General features: G+C 38.8%; 1 protein-coding gene across 4 annotated transcripts; it reads left to right on the top strand.

Moving 5' to 3' along the window:
* Positions 1–230: 230 nt before the first annotated feature.
* On the top strand, positions 231–16,526 carry LOC120294600. Of its 4 annotated transcripts, XR_005551829.1 has the most exons (4): positions 231–700; positions 796–847; positions 15,458–15,786; positions 16,466–16,526. XR_005551829.1 is itself a non-coding variant. In XM_039314865.1 (3 exons), exons 1-3 carry the CDS (start codon positions 689–691, stop codon positions 15,890–15,892), a joined length of 504 nt encoding a protein of 167 aa, XP_039170799.1. In that variant the 5' UTR covers positions 231–688; the 3' UTR covers positions 15,893–16,158. The 4 variants fall into 4 exon arrangements, 2 of the variants coding, with proteins under 2 accessions (XP_039170799.1, XP_039170800.1); XM_039314865.1 differs by lacking the exon at positions 16,466–16,526 and having other exon boundaries at positions 15,453–16,158; XM_039314866.1 differs by lacking the exons at positions 15,458–15,786; positions 16,466–16,526 and adding an exon at positions 1,368–1,744.
* The last annotated feature ends 1,318 nt before the right edge of the window (positions 16,527–17,844 follow it).

Below are 17,844 nucleotides of genomic sequence, written 5' to 3'. Positions count from 1 at the left end.
GGAGGGCCATCAAGTTTCATGGACGGTAAAATTGTTGAGGAGTTGTCTCTTTAAACCATGTAGTGTAGTCTTAGTAAATAAATATGCCATCTAATCGGCATCAAATGTCATTTCCCTTATCAAGGCTTGTTTCTAATGTCTTCTCCTTTTGTATCTTGGTATAATGGTGTATGAGTTGCATTGAAAAGATGAATAATGAAATTTGTCAAGCACATAGCTTAGAGAAAAAAAAAAAAAAAGAGCCAAAAAGAAGGACAATGAAGCAAGAGCCATTATCCACTACAGATATCTCTTTCGCCCTTTGGAACAACGTCGCCTCCTCACCGTTGTCTGTTCCAGACGGTGTGGTCCCTTCGGCACACCGCGACGTCCATCACCGGCCGCGCTGGCTTAGATTCCCCAACCGCCCCGCCACCGTACGATCCCCCCAGAAGATGACGGCAGCGACTCCGACTCCGACTCCGACGCCCAGAAGAGCCTCAACCTGAAGTAGCGCGAGGCTCAACGGCGACATGGAGCTCGCTTCCTTCTCCCATCCCCAAATCAAGGGTATCCTCAGATACTGCTGGGAAAAAGAGACGTGTCTTGAAGGCGGCGCGATTTTGAGCTCTCATGGGCTTCGTGGATATAATGATGTCCAATAAGATTCATTATCGCTTCTCTGGAGCAACCGGCGTTGGACGCTCGGATGCTTGCGAAGGTGATGCTTCTACTATGCGTGGCTGTTTCTCGTGAGGCTTTTGGTATGAGTTGTTACTTGTTGATGCCGTTGACGTGTTTGTTGATTTGTCGCAGAGACTGGGACTGGATGTTCGAGAAGGAAAGCGAAGGCAGTTCGATTTCATTGGTACTATCACGTTTTATTCATGTTTTTTTGAGTGTGTGTCCGTGTGTGTCCGTGAGAATCTTTTTGCCTTTCTTGCCGGTTCACCTGCTATCTGCTTTGCTATGCTTGGCTATTGCACGGTGAGTTCTTTCCGGGCAAAATGGTTCTTCGAATAAGCAGCTCTTTCCTAACTGCAGCTTTTTCCCCACTTAGATTGAGTTTGAGTGTGTCAGCTTGTACTTTTAAATTGCTTTGATGGTACTTGCAGCATAGTTTGTCGAGCATATATCAATAAAGATGAGTAACTTCTGATGTTGTGCTCGAAAGAGGAGTACATGAATGCTCAAGCCATGCGAAATATCTGAAATTTTTGCTTGCTGAACACTGTTTTTCATTTCCAGATGGAAAATAAGTGTCTCTGTCTTTTTTCCCCCTCTTTTTGCTAAAGCAGTTTAATTTAGTTGTATTCTACATAATATGCACGGGAGGTGTCAATGATTCGTTGTGCAATGTAACTTCCCTGATGAATCACATTTGTTAGGGAAGTCGCTGCAAGAAGTTGAACCTAAGTTGATGGATGCTTCAATTGAGGCCACAGAAGAGGTGACGAGAGCAGGCTGCGAGCTTTATCTGTATCAGAGGCCTGGGTTGGCGAAGATAATGACAAAGGAGGAGAAGATTTCGAACGTGAACACGGGGAAGAAGAGGGGGTACCTGGTTTTCATTTGTTGCTGAAAAAAAAAACATCTGCATTGCCTTCCGCTGCTACTCAGTTTCATTTGCATCCTCTTAGAGGAAAACGAGTTCAGCTTTTACGGGCTGCGGGAGGAGTCCACTTCCCTATCATTGGAAACAGACTTTGCTGGTTACAAATCTTTTAAGCATACACTTAAAATCCTGGCTTCGTACTTTCCGAGAGCTGCTGATTTCTACAGGTGCTCTAAATCATGGAATCCTTATTTATCGAATAAGATAAAGTAGACCTCACAGCACAATATGGGCGTGTTGCATTTACCCATTGACATCCATTCCCGCACACTCTGATTCCATTTATTATCACTCAAAACAACACTCGCTCACCCCGCACCCGCATCACATGCTCTCTCTTATGAGTGATCTTGGGTGCTTAATTAGGCCAGCATATTCGAAGCCTAAAAGTTCGTTTGATTAGTCTAGAAAAATAAGTACTGAGAATTTAAGTACGTAATATCAAGTGTGGACAGTTTTATGTGCTAAAGATAGAAAGTAATTTCTCATTCCACATTCTGCTAGTGACAAAGTAAACCAAATTGATGGTTTTTCATCGGCATGTAGGTAATATTTGCACAAGCCTATAGTTGGTCAGGCTGATTGATTCCTCTATAACTATGTTAGATCGTTCTTCAGTGCGCAATGCAAACATTGCCTGTCGCTGAGATTTGCATTTGCCAATTGCCAGTAGTTAGCGTGGTCAAATCTCCTATGTTGCATTATCAAGATCATCTTCAGGTTCACTTGGTAATGGTGAATATTTTCCTACATTGTATTTCCAATAGGAGCTACGAAAGCTTATAAGTGTACAGTCTATTCAAGAGCACCCTGCCGTTGCTAATGAAAACGAGAGAAGTTAGCATGGTTTGTCTCTTACCCGTTTCCTGCGTAACCTTGCGAGTCAATTACCTAATAGCAATATATCATCACACAATTGACACTCAACTCTTGTGGTAATCTACTTTGTAACATTACGGTTTCTTTCCTATGTTCCAGTTAAATCGTTTCGTAATTCTGGGTAGTATATGAAAGGAATACCTGGTGGATGATGGGGTTGCTAAATTCAGGAAGTCCCGTTTTCGATCCTAGGCAATAGCTAAAAGGAGAATGGCTAAAAGAAGAGAGAAATTAACAATGCCTTTGCCTCTCCAATGCCTACCAATTTGATCAAATCTGGGGAGTTATAAGAAGAGCGATATACTGCAAATTATCCGATGAAAAAAGATTGGGAAATTAAGCTCTCTTCTTATGAGTGTTTATTTTGACACTCATTTGTAGGAACATACAAAACTAGGTTTATCCTTTGCATTCGAATCCACCTGAGTAATATTCATGCCCTTGCCGGAACATATGTGCTTGAATCTGGTGCAAATACACCTGCGCTGAAATTAAACCAACACATTTTTTCCCCTGGGAAGGCCTTGAGCGATTTGGCGTACAACATAAATACTAATATGCATACATTGTAATCAACTACATTGAAATATGCTCTTACCGTATTTTCTTTCATATTCTCAGTCTCGCCTATATTATGATTACATCACCTAAGCACGAAACAAGTATGCTAGACATTCTACACATAGACAAACATCTTGGATTGTTGTCTATTGGTGGTGAATATATTAGGACAAGGTCAAGATGGCCTACTCCAAAAATATGGAGTTGGCACTAATTTTATCAAAAAAAGTCCTAAACCTATTGCAATTGTGCAAATTTAGTCATAAACTTTTTTTTTTTGGTCAATTTAGTCCTAAACCTTTTATAATTGTGCCAGTTCAGTCCATTTGGCCAAAATTGGCCAACAGCGCCTGACATGAATGCCGATTGGAGACATCTAGCCGAACAGGCAATTTTTAAATATTTTAAATATTTTTTTTCGATTTTTTTAAAACTTTTTTTAAATTTTTTTCTTTTTTTTTCTCACCTTCTTCCTCGGCTCGCTGAGGGCGAGGCCCCGCTAGATTTGGCTAGCTTGGCCCTCGCCAAGGCTAGGCGAGGTTGCGATTGCCAAGGGCTACGGTGGAGGCGGGGAGGGAGAGGATGAGGAGGAGGAGGTGTGGAGTGGTTGCGGTGGCGGCGGTGGCGGCGGTGGCGGCCGCAGGGAGACCGAGGTGGGGCGGAGATCTATGTACAAGTGTGGGGACAATGGCGACGGTGACAACAACGATGGGGATGTCGGGTTTCTCTGGTGCAAGAGCAACACCCCCATCTCCGCAACCGCTCCGCTGCCTCCTCCTCCTCCTCCTCCTCATCCTCTCCCTCCCCACATCCGCTGCAGCCCTTGGTGACGGTAGCCTTGCCTAGCCTTGGCGAGGGCCGAGCTTGCCGGATCTAGTGGGGCTCGCTTCGCCAATGGCCGGCGAGGCTGACCTCACCCTCTCCGACCCTCGCCTCCAGGCGACGGGGCGAGCCTCTCCATCAGCTAGCTAGAGGAAGAAGAACGTGAGAAAAAGAAAGAAAAAGAATTAAAAATATTAAAAAATTCAAAAAATTCAAAAATATATTAAAAAATTGCCTCGCCGCCGGCCGGCTGTCCCCCGCCGGCGTCCATGTTCTGCGCCGACCGGCCAATTTTGGCCAGATGGACTGAATTGACACCATTATAAAAGGTTTAGGACCAAATTGGCCGAAAAAAAAAGTTTATGACTGAATTGGCACAATTGCAATAGGTTTATGACTTTTTTGGTAATTCTCTCAAAGATAAGATAATCAAATGTTATAAATTATATGACCCTCGTTGTCTGTTCCTTTTCTTCTATTATGCACCACTGCATCAGCTCATCATGTCATTCTAAGTAAATTTGACGATGGCTTGAAGATTTGCTTGAATATTGTTTGACCATCCACTTTGTTTGGATAATACAAAGGGAGTGACGCCATTTCCTTTGGGCGAATGCCACCGCATATTGTTGCACTAGCAACAACAAAATATCTTTTTTGATTGCAAACAAAAGGTATTACATTATATCTCGCGGTTTAGCCCATGTACGAAATCTGAGCCATTTGGAGGATCTTAATTTGTTCAAATTTGGTGTGCCCATTAATCGGATTCAAGTTTGGATTTTGTTGGGCGGGTGGTTTTGTTAGATATAGATAATTGAGGATTGAGTATATTTGCTTTGATCGCAGGTTCGTTTCTTTGTTGATTGGCTGTATCTAATTCCTTGAGAAGGCGTACAGTGGACGTCTAAAAGCCACACGAGAAAAGGAAAGAGAAAAGGGGCACGCGCATAAATCCTGTAGGGTGGATTACCTATCTTTGGCGCGCAGAATTCCTTCAAGCCGTGTAGTGAACTCCCAAAAAAAGACGAACGGCGAAGGGATCGCACGGTGACGCTCTTTTTCTCGATCGCACGGAGGATTGTTGACCACAGTGAACTTTGTGCTGTGAATTTCCATCCAATTGAGTTATTTGATTAATAAATACTGTGTGCTTGAGCTTAGTTTAGGTGTAAAAAAATACTCGAGCATGTGAGTAATGGTAATTCTGATTATCTGATTATAGTGGATTATTTGTTATTGTTTTTCCCGTGGATGTAAGTACCAACACTTAGATCGAACCATGTAAATTTTTGACGTCCTTAATTGTCCCCGTTTATTTCTTCAATGATTTCGTGTTGACTTAAATTGCAAGATCCAATATTAGTTTCCGCATTATATTGCATCAAAAGGCGTTACTAGTTTAACTAATGGATGATTTCATTTCTATTCTTTTCAAGTCATCCCCGATCCTAACTTTAGGATTGATGAAAAGAGGAAGAAAAAATTACCGAGAAACATGGTCCAGTCTGATTAAGGATAATTCATGGCAAGGTTTTCAATTAAAGTTTTTTTTCTTATTGTTTAGGAGGTAAAAAATTATTCCGAAGACAGATAAAATATGATAATAAATTCTGTCCTAACCTCCTTTTCTAAACTTTGTTTACTTTCGACAAAGTTAGAACGCTTTTTACACGGAATCCAATTTCATTTGATGTAGCCTTTCGGTGAAAGCACTGGGAAATATAATAATATGTTGTTTGGCATGAGCCCACCTGACAGACCTTTTGAGAGAAGACTTTGGTGTTGATCACTTGGCTTGTTAGAAGGGTTGCATAGGCTGAGTCGCTATGTCACCACCAATAATATTCCATCTTAGTATTCCATAAGTCTTTCATCTTTTAAAAGAAAGATTTATGAAAGGCTTGATTAAAGTACTTGATTAAAAGATCAAAGACTTATAAAAGGCTTGATTAAAATACTGGATTTCATTGTCCGTCATGTTGCCCGTCCAACCCATCTTCATGGGCTGAACCCAAATTTCCATCCTTCAGATACTCTCAATGGTGACTCATCGTGGGACCAACATAACATATTCACGATGAATTGAGATTGCCGTTAGGTAGCTGATATGAAGAATTCTAATTCTTAAGTTGAATAGGTTTCACATCCTTTTGTTTTGGGCAAGAAACTTGTTCCTTATTTGTCAAACTGAAGATGGGCTTCTTCAACGTGCGTGATGGGGTCGATCAAATTTTCTGTACCGCTAGTTGACTGTGGCCATCGTTTGTTCATCTCCCTTTCCACAATGATGTAATTGGTAATCTCTATGTATTTGGATGGATTAAATCTTTGGTTATTCTTATTTTAACACATTGAGAATTATTTGGCGATGAGAGGCAAAGAAAACTCGACCGACCCCATTACGCACGTTGAAGAAGTCCATCTTCGGTTTGACAAACGAGGAACAAGTTTCTTGCCCAAAACGAAAAGGACATGAAACCTAGTCAACCTTGGAATCTTAAATTCTTCAAATCGGCCGACTAACGACAACCTCAATCCATCATGAACATGTTATGTTGGTCCCACGATGAGTTACCATTGAGAGTATCTGAAGGACAGAAATTTGGGTTCAACCCATGAATAAGGAACAAGTTTCTTGACCAAAACAAAAGCACATGAAACTTGGTCAACTTGGTCAACTTTGGAATCAGAATTCTTCAAATCAGCTGACTAATGACAACCTCAATTCATCATGAATATGTTATGTTCATCCCACGATGAGTCGCCATTGAGAGTATCTAAAGGACAGAAATTTGGATTCAACCCATGAAATAACTTCTCCCTAGTTTGACAACTTTTTCGGATCCTTAGAAGACGGGTGTGTCACCACCAATAATATTCCATCCTAGCCCAGCTATTGAAACATCATTATAGTAAACGCATAGTCAACAATCCCACCGATAGAGCTTTTAGAACGGCTAACCCACTTGGGGAGCTCACCAACAGACCTAGAGAAGACTTGCGTGGATCAATTTACACTTTACAAAGGCTGTATAACTGGAAGAACTTTTACTCGCGTGCTGAAGCCAAAAAAGGGTTGGATCTAATTGCTTTTTCTAGTGGATGGATCAGATTATTATAAGCCTCTAAATAATGGCTAAGAATCTCTTCTTGTTAAGTCGAATCTCTTCTCGTTAAATGGTCTGCAAGGCGGTTATATGAAGATCCAAAGCCTACTGCCTAACAAAAATTTGTTCCATAACTTTAGATCGAGCAATCCGAGTCCACCCTCCCTTTTTGGCGTGCAAACAACTTCCCAAGCACATTCCCAACCCTAGTCCACTCTTCCTTTTTGATAAGCACTTTATCAAACTAATAGATTTTAGAGATTCAAAGTATCTGTAAATTCAAAGTTGTATTATTGGAAAAAATTCATAAATAATTGTACACTTCTTGATAGATTATCTAAATTCATCTACCGGATGGTGATGACAGAGCAATGCATATCTATGAAATTAAAAATGCCGCTATAAAGTTTTTTACGCCTTTCAAGAAAAGTGGAGAGGACTTCCATGTCGTATGTATGTAGAGCCAAGTAACTAAGAATTTTCCGAACCTAAGGAGTCCCACCAAAACAATCAAGAAAACCAAATTTGTGATCATGATAATGTCATTTCAAGAAGACTTCGGCTTCTTAGCATTTATAATTAAGTGCAAAACCAAATTTGTGATCACAATAATGTCATTTCAAGAAGACTTTGACTTATTGGCATCCATAATTAAGTGCATCGCTGTTCCATAGACATTGTGCTCGACCAAAAGACATAATATATTACCGTTCTTTTTTCTTTCCGCGCAATTGTTGCTTGTAAACTATCTGACACCACTTTATCTTAAATCCTACAATAGTTTAACTTTTAGAAATATTGATGATAAATATTAATCTCTAGTACTCTTGTATTATACATGTGTAGACACGATCCAAAAATACATATGAATTGTCTTTGCAGTGAAGTGTCAAATAACTTTTCTCGGCTTTTATTTGCTCTTATGTCTGACAGAATTACTGGAGACTTTCCCGTTGTTATGGGTTGCCAATCAGTTAGCTTTTCTTGGTTTCTTCATAAGTAGAACAACTCAGTTTAAATTCTATTTTCTTTTGTGACTCTTAAATCTTGTAATTCTAAAATTGAAAGTTAGATTTAAAAATATCTGAAAGGTTGAGTTAGCAACTTGGAAGTAAGGCAACAATGATTCTTTTTGTCGCAGTCAACCGTTGCCTTAACTCAACCTAAGGTTTTGGTCGCCTTGGCGTACCCACCGCGATAGAAATTCCAGCTAAAGAAATTACATGGCTTTTATAATTAAAATTTTTATCTGATGTGGCATTTTTTGGCATTGAAGTAATTACTTTTTCATTAAGATAGGCATGAAATGATCACTTTTTAACAATGATTGGCATTGAAGTGATCATTTTTTTTTTTACACAACTAACCTTGAAGTTAACACTTTTTAACAAGCTACACAACATCGTTTAGGGGTTACATGCTAACTGAGCACGCCGACAAGCTACATAAGATCGAGAAATTAATAAAATGGTCACGTTGGATTTCTGACGATTCAGATTGGAATTGACACTTAAATGACAATTTTTTTTTCAAAGTGGTACTTAAATTATCCAGAAATTATTTTTGGCACTAAGTGAGCGTCGTACACAAATTTTGGCACTTCTAGTGTCTTCCTCCCAAACTAACATATACTGAAAGATTTGACAATGTCGTGTCAAAGCCAAAATCAAAACTGTTTATCTGGACTAAACAAAACCGAAATAATCGATCGCATGTGGATTCTATACATGCTAATCCTCAATTGATTTTCATGATCTTATAATCGATCATGCACATGAGATTAACTTTCATATGCTGCTTATGTTTACCTTGATAAATGAAAATAATTAGAACTAAGAGAGAGAGAGAGAGAGAGAGAGAGAGAGAGAGAGAGAGAGAGAGAGAGAGAGAGAGAGAGAGAGAGAGAGAGAGATGGGATTTATGGACTCCTCTACTCACTATGACGATCAATGATTAATGATGAAAGTAAAATATGTCGGTAATTTGTTAAGAAACTTAACAAAATTAATTAAGTGGATAAATGTTATGAGCATAAGAAAAGCGATTCATTATTGGTAAGCAATAATGGAGGAGACTTGACTTGAAATAAAAAGCAAAACAACAACCACGAGAGTGCCTAGAATAATGCAACTCATCCTTACTAAAGCCACTTCCTTTTTCTCATATTTGGTTTTCGTACGATAGAATAAAGTGTGTCGGAGAATACTTTTCCCGTGGAAAAAACTTCCCGACTTGGAATACGAGAGCAGGGTCATCAAGAGTCGATTCATGTTGAGAATGTGATTATGATCTGAAGCAATAATGGAGGAGACTTGACTTGAAATAAAAAGCAGAACAACGACCACGAGAGTGCCTAGAATAATGTAACTCACTTTTACTAAAGCCACTTCATTTTCCCCATATTTGGTTTTGTACGATAAAATAAAGTGCGTCGGAGAATACTTTTTCCGTTGGAAAACAGATTTCCTGACTTGGAATGTGAAACTGGGCTATCAAGAGTTGGTTCATGTTGAGAATGTGATTATGATATGATTCTTGATTTTCATATTCTACCAAGTCCAGCACAATTGAGCTTACATGACAAGATGTTTGTTGTCCTTAGTCTCTGGGGATCATGGCAGCTTGCAAGCAATATGTAGATGATCCAAACATGCGATTCTTGCAAAATCTCCTTTACGTGTGCCAATGCAAAGGGGATGGTGTACTAGTGGATGTCTCATTCATATACCATGCGCCAAAAAAACTTCCAACTTCTTCTCCCAACGTTTACATAATTTGAATCCCCATCCCAACCACCAATAGCTTACTCATTTGCTAAATTGCAGTATTGGGCGGCATCAGTTCTTCAGCCTCCCAAGCAATTACGCAGGCCTTTCCACAGGGTCTTTGTGCAAGTTTTGATAAGTTGCGTGGCCAATTCGAGACTTTTTGAATTGGCCTTATAATTGAAGCCGAGTCAGACTTTGTGGCCGGGGCAAAAAGGGAAAAAGCTCCCAGAAACGAGGATACAGATTTTTGTGCTTATTATTATAAAATATATGTCATGATTTATGACATTATCATATAAAATTATTATATCTTACCCTTAGAGCTAGGTACTAGAGTAATACATATTTTAAAGTTATAACATCTTAAAGTTGCCTGAGGCAGTTTTTTAAAAAGTTGTCATAAGCTTTAGTAGCCATAAAATGTTTGATGAGCACTTTATCAAACTAAAATATATTAGAGATTCAAAGATTCAAAGTATCTATAAATTCAAAGTGTATTACTAGAAAGAATTCATAAATAACTACCCTCTTCCTAATAGATTATCCACATTTATCTACTGGACGGTGATGATAGAGCAATGCATATCAATGAATTGAAAAATGCCGCCATAGACTCAAGTAATATGTCTTTCAAGATAAGCAGATAAAATTTCCACATCATGTATATGTAAAGCCAAGTAACTAAGAATTTTCTGCACCCAAGGAACCCCACCAAAATTGTTAGATGAATGTGTGGTTTATTAATTTAAATATTATAACACTCTCCCTCAAGCTTAGTCTGTTTTTTTGTTGCCTAATACTAAGCGTAAAATATTTGTGAGGCCTAGAAAAATTCGAACTCAAGATCTCCAGCCCTAATGCCATGTGAGATTTTATGGGCCAACTACGGACTAATCTAAAAGCTTAGGTCATTAAATGAAAAAGTGGTTTATTAATTAAAGATTCAAAAGAAAAAAACATTCAAGAAATATAAGTTTGTGATCACAGTAATATCATTTCAAGAAGACTTTAACTTCTTAGCATTTATAATTAAGCGAATCGTTGTCTGTCCCACAGACATTGTGCTCGACCAAAAATACAATATTCTACCGGACTCTGTTTCTTTTTCTTTCTACACAATTGTAGCTGTAAACTATTTGAAAGGCACATTAGTAAAGTTAAAGATATTTTATCACTTTATATTAAATTCCACAATAATTTAACTTTTAGAAATATTGATGAGAAATTTTAGTCTCTAAAAAAAAGTACTCTTGTGTATTTTTTAAAGAAAAAGTAAAAAATGATAAACACAAAAAAAAAAAAATTGTTATATTTCTTTAGGGACCAATCGCACTATAGAAACAATATTTGACATAATATAGTTATTTAGTTCTGTTATGTATAATTAGTGTCTAGACAAGGAATTTGATTTGAGTTCTAGAATAAATGCATGTTCATGTTTAGTGCATAGCTCTTGAGGGTTCCTATCCGAATGCTCTATAACAAGGCCATATATATTCTATGCTCGATTATATTGTCGACGGTAACATTGGCATTGATGATAAGCATATTGATCCATGTAGAAAAGCAACTATTAGGATGTGGGTATTATCATGAATTATAATTAATTGAGTGATTAAAGGATGCCATCAGTCCAAAAATTATTGGAAGAAAAGACAACATTAAATAAATGACATGTTTCTCTACAGATGATAATGGAAGTTACACAACGAAAGACATGACAACCGTGAGGAACAATGCATGGAGGCTTGCCCCGACTTTTGGCTTATGAAAAACGAAGGATTCTCGACTTTGCAACTTTGATGGATGAAATAAAAAGCAGTACGTGGACAACCTGAGTGCATTCTCATTTTTTGTGAAGCCACTTTCTATTCTCCTTAGGATGTTGTCTCATAGAATGAAGTGTGTTTTACGATACTTTTGCCATGTAAAGACAGATTTTCTGACTTAGAATATGAAAGCGTGGGTCATCAACAGTCAATTCGCATAAGAAAATTGATGATGATTTGATTCTTGGTTTTCACGTTCCCTGAGTCCAACAAAATTGATTTCGCACGGCAAACATTAATTAAAAAAGAAAAGTAGGATGCCAATTAAATTGCCAAACATGCCTTCAATTATGCGAAAATCAGATATTTGGGGCTTCCCTATTTTCATTTAACTAGACGTTTGTCGTCTTCTAGACTCTGCGGCTGATGGGCGGCTTGCCAGATGTAGAGATATCCCAAATCTGCCGTTGGGGGGGGCGGCTAATTCAAATAAATGTTTTTTTTTTCTATCCATCATTGTCACGATTGATATAAAATAACGAACAATCTAAAGTGTATGTGTCTAGAAAGAAAATTTCTTTTAACCTGGATATTTATTTTACACACTTGTGTACCTATGACTAAACTAACTTAGATAGGAAATCTGATCTTCCTTAACCATGAGAAATGAGATATCATTCTAAGTAAATCTTACATGAAATTTACTCGTATGCCGAGTAACAGAGCTTTCAAAACGGGTGACACATGTGAGCCCACCAATGGAACCTTAGAGAAGACTTATTTCAGTGACTTCACACTTGACAAAGGCTATATAAGTGGAAGCGCTCTCCACCTCCGGTAAACTCACTACTCGCATGCTAAATTGCAAAATGGGGTGGCATCGGTTCTTTGACCTCCTCTGTTTCCTCTTTTTCTTACATTCCCATCTTCCCTTCACCTTCCCCCTTTGCCCTCCTGACCAGCGTGATGCCTTGCTCAATTTTAAGAACTCCTTCCTCCTTGATAAAATTGCGTTGGACCATTTTGTTTCGCCCTGTACCATTTATTCACGGGACCCCTGCTCATTCAAAAGGGGCATATCATGGAACAAGAGTGTAGATTGCTGCTCATGAGACGAGGTCACTTGCGACAATGTCACCAGTAACGTCATCGGTCTCTATCTTGCTTACCATCAGATTCATGGCACTCTCTATTCCAATAATTCCCTCCATCTCCCAAAGCTTCAAGTGTTGGACATGTCAACGTGCAATTTGACCAAGTTGCCCTATTTCTTGAATTCATTAGAAAGTTTAACATACTTAAACCTCTCTTACAATAACATTAGTGGAGAGATTCCGAGATGGTTTTGAAGAATAAGCCAACATACATAGAACCATTTAGATCTTTCTAATAACCTTTTGGAGGGAGGTGTACACCAACTACATTGGAAGCGGTTGTTGTATATTAACCTTCAAGAAAACTCACTCCAAGGACCCCTTCCAATCCCTTTACCTTCAACTTGTTACTTTTATGCCACGAGCAATAATTTCACCGGTGAGATCCCCTCTTCGATTTGTCAGTTGAGTTCACTCCTAGAACTACAATTATCTTGGAATAATCTCTTGGGGACTGTGCCCCCATGTTTTGGAAATATGACCAATCTTGACTATCTAGACTTGAGTGGCAATAAATTACAAGGACCACTCCCGATCCCTTCACCTTCTACTCATTACTTTCATGCCATGAACAATGGTTTCATCGGTGAGATCCCCCATTCGATTTGTCAGTTGAGTTCACTCCTAGATCTAGGATTATCTGACAATAATTTCTTGGGGACTGTGCCCCCATGTTTTGGTAATATAACCAATCTTGACTATCTAGACTTGAGTAGCAATAAATTACAAGGACCACTCTCGATCCCTTCACCTTCTACTTGTTACTTTGATGCCTCGAACAATAGTTTCATCAGTGAGATCCTCTATTCAATTTGTCAGTTGAGTTCACTCCAAGTTACTAGCATTATCTAACAATAATCTCTCGGGGATTGTGCCCCCATTTTTGGTAATATAAGCAATATTTTCCATCTAGTATTGTGTAGAAATAAATTACAATGACCACTCCCGATCCCTTCACCTTTTATTTGTTACTTTCTTGCCATGAACAATGGTTTCACGGGTGAGATCCCTATTCGATTTGTCGGTTGAGTTCACTCCAAGTACTAGCATTATTTGACAATAATCTCTCGGGGACTGTGCCCCCATGTTTTGGTAATATAACCAATCTTGACTATCTGTCCTTGATCTTTAATAAATTACAAGGGCCACTCTCGATCCCTTCACCTTCTACTCGTTACTTTTTATGCCACGAGCAATAATTTCATCGGTGAGATCCCCTCTTCGATTTGTCAGTTGAGTTCACTCCTACGTCTAAGATTATCTTAAAATAATCTCTCGGGGATTGTGCCCCCATGTTTTGGTAATATAACCAATCTTGAGCTTCTGGACTTGAGTGGCAATAAATTACAAGGATCACTCCCGATCCCTTCACCTTCTACTCGTTACTTTTATGCCTGGATCAATGGTTTCATCGGTGAGATCCCCTATTCGATTTGTCAGTTGAGTTCACTCCTAGAACTAATATTATAAGACAATAATCTCTCGAGGATTGTGCCCCCATGTTTTGGTAATATAACCAATATTGAGCGTCTGTACTTGACTAGCAATAAATTCCAAGGGCCATTACCGCGTTCCCTAGTCAAATGGGCAAACTTATCAACACTATTTCTCGGTCACAACGGGTTTAATGATATATTCCCCATTGGCTGAAAGCACCACAACTGCATAACCTTGATTTGCAATCCAACAAATTTCATGGTAGGATCAACCTCACTACCTTTGTACTCTCGTTCCCTGCTCTTGCATATTTAATTATTTCCAACAACAATTTTATTGGATCCATGAAGGTTTTCTCCAACACCTCATTACAAGTAATAGACTTGTCCAATAACAAATTTGGAGGGCCAATTCCACTTCCGTCTCCTGTCACAATGTATTACTCCATTGCAAATAATGTTATAATAGGAGGGATCCCTTCTTTGATATGCAATGCCACCAATCTTGAGATGATCGACTTGTCTAACAACAACTTAATTGGTAGCTTGCCTTGATGCTTAACAAATTTTAGCACTGTTCTCTCGGTTTTGAACTTGGGAATGAATCACTTTGAGGGCACAATTCCACAAACAATTTCTTTGATACATAGATTGATGACTCTTGACTTGAGCTGAAATCAGTTTGAAGGGACATTGCGCCGATCCCTTGTCAATTGTACAAATCTAGAAATTTTAGATCTCAATGTCAATTAGATGGAGGATACATTCCCGACACGGTTGGGAAAACTTCCAGAGCTGAAAATTCTAATTTTGAGGTCCAACAATTTGAAGGGTCCTTTGAACATTCCGAAGGGAGATCTCATCTTTACAAAATTGCACATTTTGGATCTCTCGAACAACAACTTTTATGGTCCTTTACCAGCCAACTTGATAATGAACCTTGAAGGCATGAAGAATACAGAAGATGGGCGATATGGACCATTGTACATGACACGATATTACCTTTCCTTTCAGTCGTCTTATGAAAATACTGTAACCGTGATGATGAAAGGGAGAGAGACAAAGCTAGTGAAGATCTTGACCATCTTCACAACTATTGACTTATCACACAACTTTTTCCAAGGAGACATTCCCGAAGTTTTTGGCCATCTTCGCTATCTCATAGGGCTCAAGCCGTGCGAAATATTTGAAATTTTTGCTTGCTGAACACTTTTTTTTTTTTTCCAGATGGAACATAAGTGTCTTTTTTTTCTCTTTTTGCTAAAGCAGTTTAATTTAGTTGTATTCTACGTAATATGTGCGAGAGGTATCAATGATTCGTTGTGCAGTGTAACTTCCTTAATGAATCACATTTGATAGGGAAGTCGCTGCGAGAAGTTGAACCTGAGTTAATGGATGCTTCGATTGAGGCCACAAAAGATGGTGACGAGAGCAGGCTGCGAGCTTTATCTGTATTAGAGGCCTGGTTTGGCGAAGATAATGACAAAGGAGGAGAAGATTTCGAACATGATCACGGGGAAGAGGAGGGGGTGCCTGGTTTTTATTTGTTGCTGAAAAAAAGAAGAGAAAAATCTGCATTGCCTACCGCTGCTACTCAAAGTTTCATTTGCATCCTCTTAGAGGAAAAGGAGTTCAGCTTGTACGGGCTGCGTGAGGAGTCCACTTCCCTATCATTGGAAACAGACTTTGCTGGGTACAAATCTTTCAAGCATACACTTAAAATCCTAGCTTCATACTTACCGAGAGCTGCTGATTTCTACAAGTGTTCTAAATCATGTAATCCTTATTCATCGAATTAGATAAAGTAGACCTCACAGCACGATATGGGCGTGTTGCATTTACCCATTGACATCCATTCCCACATACTCTGATTCCATTTATTATCACTCAAAACAACACTCGCCCACCCCGCACCCGCATCACATGCTCTCTTTTATGGGTGATCTTGGGTACTTAACTAGGCCAGCATATTCGAAGCCTAAAAGCTCGTTTGATCTGTCTAGAAAAATAAGTACTGAGAATTTAAGTACGTAATATCAAGTGTGGACAGTTTTATGTGCTAAAGATAGAAAGTAATTTCTCATTCCACATTCTGCTAGTGACAAAGTAAACCAAATTGATGGTTTTTCATCGGCATGTGGGTAACATTTGCACAAGCCTTCAGTTAGTCGGGCTAATTCATTCCTCTATTACTTGCACAACATTTTGCATGTGCCTGCCCTTGCCATGTCAACATTTTGCATGTACCTGCCCTTGCCATGCACAAACATCACCATGTTTAGATCGTTCTTCAGTGTGCAATGTCATTTGCCAATTGCCGGTAGTTAGTGCGGTTGACATCTCCTATGTCGCATTGTCAACATTATCTTCAGGTTCACATGGTAATGGTGACATTGTACTTCCAATAGGAGCTGCGAAAGCTTATGAGGAGTGCAGTCTATTCAAGAACACCCAGTCGTTGCTAATGAAAACGAGAGAGGTTAGCATGGTTTGTCTCTTACCCATTTCCTGCATAAACTTGCGAGTCAATTACCTAATAGCAATATATGATCACACAATCGACACACACCTCTTGTGGTAATCTACTTTGTAACATTACATTTTCTTTCCTGGGTTCCGGTTAAATCGTTTCATGATTCTGGGTAGTATAAAAAAGGAATACCTGTGGATGACGGGGGTGCTAAATTCAGGAAGTCCCATTTTCAATCCTAGGCAATAGCTAAAGGGCGAATGGTTATAAGAAGAGAGAAATTAACAATGCCTTTGCCTCTCCAATGCCTGCTAATTTTATGAATTCTGGGGAGTTATAAGAAGAGTGATATACTGCAAATTATCTGATGAAAAAAGATTGGGAGATTAAGCTCTCTTCTTATGAGTGTTTATTTTGACGCTCATTTGTAGTTATATGCAAAACTCAGTTTATCCTTTGCATTCGAATCCACCTGAGTAATATTCATGCTCTTGCCAGAACATATGTGCTTGAATCTGGTGCAAATACACCTGCACTGAAATTAAACCAACACATTTTTTTCCCCTGGGAAGGTCGTGAAATAATATGGCGTACAACATAAATACCAATATGCATACAGTAATCAACTACATTGAAATATGCCCTTACTGTATCGTCTCTCATATTCTCAATGTCGCGTCTATTGTGATTACATCACCTAAGCACGAAACAAGTATGCTAGACGTTCTACACATAGACAAAGATTTAGAACTGTAGTGTGTTGGTGGTGAATATATTACAACGAGGTCAAGATGGCCTACTCCAAAATATGGAGTTAGGACTAATTTTATCATGATAGAAAGATAAGATAATCAGATGTTAAAAATTATGTGACCATGTCATCTGTTCTTTTTCTTCTATTATCCACCTCTGCATCAGCTCATCATATCATTCTAAGTAAATTTGTTGATGGCTTGAAGATTTGCTTGAATATTGTTTGACCACCCACTTTGTTGGGATAATACAAAGGGAGTGATGCCATATTTCCTTTGGGCGCATGCCACCGCATATTGTTGCACTGGCAACAACAAAATATATTTTTTGATTGCAAACAAAAGGTATTACATTATATCTCGCAGTTTAGCCCATGTATGAAATCCGAGCTGTTTGGAGGATCTTAATTTGTTCAAATTCGGTGGGCCCATTAATCCGATTCAAGTTTGGATTTTGTTGGGCGGGTGGTTTTGTTAGATATAGATAATTGAGGATTGAATATATTTGCTTTGATCGCAGGTTTGTTTT

The sequence above is a fragment of the Eucalyptus grandis genome, chromosome 6, assembly GCF_016545825.1.
Source record: "Eucalyptus grandis isolate ANBG69807.140 chromosome 6, ASM1654582v1, whole genome shotgun sequence".
Classification (NCBI taxonomy): domain Eukaryota; kingdom Viridiplantae; phylum Streptophyta; class Magnoliopsida; order Myrtales; family Myrtaceae; genus Eucalyptus; species Eucalyptus grandis.
The sequence above is the reverse complement of the archived record's forward strand: the minus strand, read 5'-3'. Positions and strand labels throughout refer to the sequence as shown.